General features: G+C 31.1%; 1 protein-coding gene across 1 annotated transcript; it reads right to left on the bottom strand.

Annotated features, from left to right (window-relative positions):
• Positions 1-588: 588 nt before the first annotated feature.
• On the bottom strand, positions 589-4,271 carry LOC135837667 (speckle-type POZ protein-like). The gene is made up of 3 exons (XM_065353019.1): positions 4,075-4,271; positions 2,346-2,542; positions 589-1,777 (listed from the first exon to the last, which is right to left on the bottom strand). The coding sequence occupies exons 1-3, from the start codon at positions 4,075-4,077 to the stop codon at positions 898-900; spliced, it is 1,080 nt and encodes a 359-aa protein (XP_065209091.1). The 5' UTR covers positions 4,078-4,271; the 3' UTR covers positions 589-897.
• Positions 4,272-5,423: the final 1,152 nt, after the last annotated feature.

Raw genomic sequence — 5,423 nt, 5'->3', positions numbered from 1 at the left:
GTGGTTTTGAATTCATGTTTGGGAACCCCTGAAAAAAGTTTGTAACTTTTTTTCCAGACAAAAAGCTAAAGACTGTCATCTTACATTTTTTATAAACAAAAAAATTACACTTTTCTACTGACTTACTCATCATCGAGCTATTTAACAAAAATTGTGGCAAGGCAGAACCCTCCCAAAAGGAAGGCAGTGAAATTAATTTTTCAAAAATGTCCAAACGTAAATAAGCATCCACAACCCCAAAAAAGGTCAATGACCTCAATGACCAGTTTCATTACTTCACTTGTGTTGTACCCAAATTACCTGTCCAATACCAATGCACGATCGAAAACCATTTTTGAATTGCAGTGATTCCAAAAATTTTCAAAATTTTTAGCTTCAGGGGGCAGGTACGACTCTCCTCATAATGATTTGGGAGAACTAATGACAAATTCTTTTCAACAGGGGCTATACGCAATATTTTAAATATTTTTGACCATTTTAGTCAAAATTCACCGGGGGAGGAGGATTCATCAGTTTTTGGTGATTTTCGGAGAATTGTAATGGGTTTTTAAATGTTTTTATATAATTTAAATAGGTTTCTGACCACGATTTATGCAATAATTGCCAAACTTTACAAGAAATTTAATAAGTTTTTGATTATTATTTTGGCACATTTTTAAAATAAATCGATTAAAACGCTAACTAGGCCTACATTACAATCTTAGTACATAGACTACCTAAACCCATAAATCTTACACTACCTATATTCGAGTAGATATTGTATAGGTAACAAAATATATTCGAGTACCTATGTATCTACGATGAGTCGATGAACCAATAAAAAAGGATTTCACATTGAATTATATTCATGTTTCAAAATATTGGTTCTTTATATAAATTAAACGTTACAAAAATCCTTTAAATCTTACAAAAAGCATTCAACATATCTTTCAATAATTCAGCACGAGAGCTTGTTAAATCATTCCAAACGTTAGCATTTTTTAAATCTTCGCAATCAGCGTAATGCTCTTTGATAAATTCAAGAGTATCCTTCTTCAATTCTTCAGCATGATGCATATCAGCCAATATTAAAATCTTGACAGCGTTGTCTGTAGATAATTTCTTTAACAGAACGTTTTCACACATGATCCTCAACTCTTTGAGGTGGTATTTATCTGCTACTGGTAGCAATTCGAAGGCTAATTCGTCCAAATTTTTTGTTGTTCCGGTATAAATGTAGTGTAACATTTCTTCAAATATTTCTTCTTCTATATCGTTGATGACAATGTGATTTTTATTACTTTCTTGCATATCGTTTCCGAGCATGGCGTTGAAAACCGAACTGCGAATAGCTAGAATAGCTTTATGAACAAGATAATTTTTCTGTTTGACTGAAATTTTCAAGTCTTTGAAACGGCCATCGATGTATAATCGTCCCAAGTCTTTTGGGAGGCTAGATTCAAGAATTTCAATTGAACTCGAACAATATGGAGAAGAAACGTTCACAATGTCGCAACTTTTTACATAGCTTAGTTCGCAAAGAATCGTTAATTGGTCTTGAAATTCCTCTTGCTCCATGTAATTCATAGCGATAAAGTATTTGAATTTACATTTAAGATTCTCCTCGTTATCGTTAAACTTAAAAGTGAAGTTAGTGGTTTCGGTTGTAAGTTTGCTTTGATCAGGCTTCAGCGCAGAAATTTCCACATTTCCAGATACCGAACCGTGCTTTTCAAGATCTTTTCTAGAATTGGGACATAATTCGAGTGCAGCATAAGCCGAATTCACGTTTGGATCACTGAAATGAAAAATAATTACTAATATAAAAATCATGACGTTTACCTAATTTAGTAAATTGTACCTATAACCGAATAGACACCTAAACCAAGCAACAGCAAGAAAATAAAAAAAAAACAAGTCGTCCATTACGTGTGTAAGAAACTGATTACGTAACTACAGAAAAGTAGACTCCCCAAAAAAAAGTTTTCTTCCTAATCTACAAATTGGTTCACATCTCTACATACAGCTGCAATAAAGAGAAAATCTTCGAAATAACAACTAGGTACTAAATTCTTCATATAAGTATATACTTTTGAAATGGAAACCCATTAATCTAAGATTTAAACTGAATAGGTATTTTGCGAATTCATCGAGGGAAACTTCATTTCATTCACTTATTTACTGCTATTTTACTCAATAACTTAAAAACATCAAACATCTTGTACCTATACTTTCGTATTTACCTAAATGATATTAATCGCCTCAGCTTGATTTTTCCGACAAAAAATTAATGATTGGTAAATAAAGGATTGATGCACCTATACGGAGGTTACCTATACTCTCTAAATAAAATTCATACCCAGTACCTAAGTGAATGTTCCAAATGCCACTTGAAGTCATCATTAGTAGCACAAAACGCTGACGATTTCAATATTTCTCCTCTTCTCCGAGCGACAACCGAGTAATTATCGATTGTGCATAAGAAAGTACATTTTCTTATTTTGGCTTTCGTGAGACATTGACTTTCGACAATTTGTTCTTTTTTTAGATCTTGTGGGTTAATCTGCAACATATTTCACAAACTCAAGTAGTGGAGAAGCTTGAACAACTACATATAAAATAGGTACTTACCTACTTGATTAACAGATTCAAAACTGATTACAGAAATGCCTGTTTATTAAATACCTTAACTTATAAAAGCTCGACGAAGACGAAGTTAATTTATAGATAGATATTAATTATCCAGTCAGACTTTTTTTAGTCACATTTTTTTTTTGAAGGCATGCTAATTCTAAAAAAATGATTGTTCTAATGTCAGACCTTTAAAATCTTAGAAAAAACTTGACAGGTACGAGTATTTCACAATATTTTGACTCATTTTTGAGAAATTAGTTTTTAAAAATTGAAAAAATCACATTTTGAAATTTCTTGAGCAAAAAACGTAGGGTAAAAGCAGGTAATATGGGGTTGCTAGTAATACGGGGTACCCGCTTTTTTTGTATTATGTGGGTGCTATCCAACAGGAAAAAATTTAAGGAGTGTTTTTAAATGATTCTAAGATGATCTGATCAGACCCGGAGGCGATTGGTCACGTGTACTCTTTTTTATTCGTCGGTGGTGACTTTTTCATGCAACCCCAAAACAGATACGTCAAGTTTTTTGAACGTTTTCGCGAAAAATAAGTACATATTTTTTTGAAATTTCAAGTAGAGTGTCGGAAAGAGCCATGATTTTACTATCTATTTCATACTTTACTTTTTCAGTGAGTCGTTTTTCTGAATTGAAAAAAAAAATAGAACATTTTTGGCGTTAAAATTTTCACATGCTGGTAATATGGGGTACCTTGTTTTTTTGCAGATTTTTGACATATTCTGAACCAAAACACTAACAAATGCAAAAATTATGAATAAAAATAATTTTTCCTGTTTGTTTTATTCGTTTATTTTCATTTTTACAAGTACTTCATGTTATCTGCCATTTTTTGGTGAATTTTCAACAATTTTTTCGAAAAATCAAAAAATTATGAAAAAAATCATGGGAAACCATGGTTTGTGCGTGAAATAAATGTAAAAACTGGAAAACATTTTTGTTTGGCTTTTCAAAGGTCATTTCATTGTAGTTTTTATTGGTACCCCATATTACCTGCACTTTTTCAAAAATTTCGATTTTGAACTTTTTTTTCAAAAAAAAAAAATTAAAAATAGTAAAAATGATTTTAGTGGCCACAATTTTTATCACAGATGGGTAAATGTTTGAATTTTCGAATGTCGCAAAAATTTTCATTTTTCATCAATTTCTCTCCATTCAGGAAGAGTTTGAACTTATGTACCCCATATTACCTGCACTTACCCTATCTATGCTTAAAAATTTTCCCTAGAGAGGAGACTTCACTCCACTTTTTTTTCCAAAATTCAGCATTCAAAAACTAACTTCAGAGGCTAAAATTTTGTCCAAAAGTGAATTTTTGTAAATTTTTCGATTTTTTTAAATGTTATCTATTGATTAAGATACTTTTTCATAGAGCAAAGGGTGGCTTATGTAACCCACTTAGGCCTTTAGCCCTCTATTGGATATATAAGAAAAAAGTCTACTTACCATACCGATGTAAATATTCTTGTTTTTGAACAATGACAGCGAGAAAATTAACACGATCACAATAACCAACTACTGAACGGTCCAGCAATAAAACAAAATAAACACTAGTCACCTATACAAAAAACGGTCTCATACACAAGGTAAAGAAATGAATTTTCTAATCGGTTCGAACGCCAATAACCAGAGACGATAAGAACGATAACATATCCGCCGTCTTGGCAACATCTGTCGAATTCGTTCCTTATCAACTGTAGGTATGCTAATATGTAATTTGCAACAGCACCCACATTCTTTTCCTTTTAGTTTTAGTATTGTACAAATTTCCTTCATTGATCTAGTCATCATTTCCTACACAAGGAAATTCAAAAATTCTTACAACTTACAAATATAAAATCATCTTACAACGTTATTCTACGTTAGCGAGATTGAAATCAACATGCAATAACATGTCGATATGTACATACATAGTTGGAAAATCGAACTTCAATTTGTAAATGATATAAATCGCCAATGACTGACTTACCCATCTTCCATTCTTCCCTGAATTTTATGACATAAAATCACTTACCTGAAACAAAAAATAAATTAGCAGTTGATTAATACATAATATTTTGAATTTGATAACGTTATTGATAATCATTTTATAGTGTTTATTGCTCGTAAATTATGTAATCTAAAAAACAATTTCAATCAATGTGTACGAAGCATGAAGCATCCACTTGATGCTTATACCAGAACCAAAAAAAGTCTCCCAGGTCAACTTAGGAGGTCGCGAGTGTGTTGCAATATCTCCTTCCCTCTCGTGAAGCTGCGAAAAATATTTTTTTAAAAAAACACACACATTCAAGTAGGTACTCGGCCGTTGGCTAATTTCTAATATTCTATAAAAAAAATTTTAATGCGATTTCATCAACATCTTTTAACGATGTTTTGTGCAATGTTCATTGTACATATTTCACAAAATTGTAATGAAATAGGTATCTTTCAAGTATTTTTACGCAATTTCAACACGTTTTAGAGATGTTCTATAAGCATTCAAATACCAATTTTTTTTTAATAATTTTCAAAAATTATTATATTTTTGCATTTTTACGTGATTTTAACGAGTTCTCGCCACTCTTTATGCAATTTTCGTCAAATTTTATTGGAATTTCTTCAGTTTTCGTACTTTGAAATTATTTAATCGTTTTTGAAAATTTTTAGTTCAACAAGTTTTAAAAATGATCAAAAATTTTACCAATTTTTTGTAATTTTTAATGATTTTTCATGCTTTTTGAGATTTTTATTCTGCACAATTTCCAATACGTTTTAATCACGTTCTATGCCATTCTTGATGACATTTCATAATT

This window comes from Planococcus citri, chromosome 2 (genome assembly GCF_950023065.1).
Source record: "Planococcus citri chromosome 2, ihPlaCitr1.1, whole genome shotgun sequence".
NCBI lineage: Eukaryota > Metazoa > Arthropoda > Insecta > Hemiptera > Pseudococcidae > Planococcus > Planococcus citri.
The sequence above is the reverse complement of the archived record's forward strand: the minus strand, read 5'-3'. Positions and strand labels throughout refer to the sequence as shown.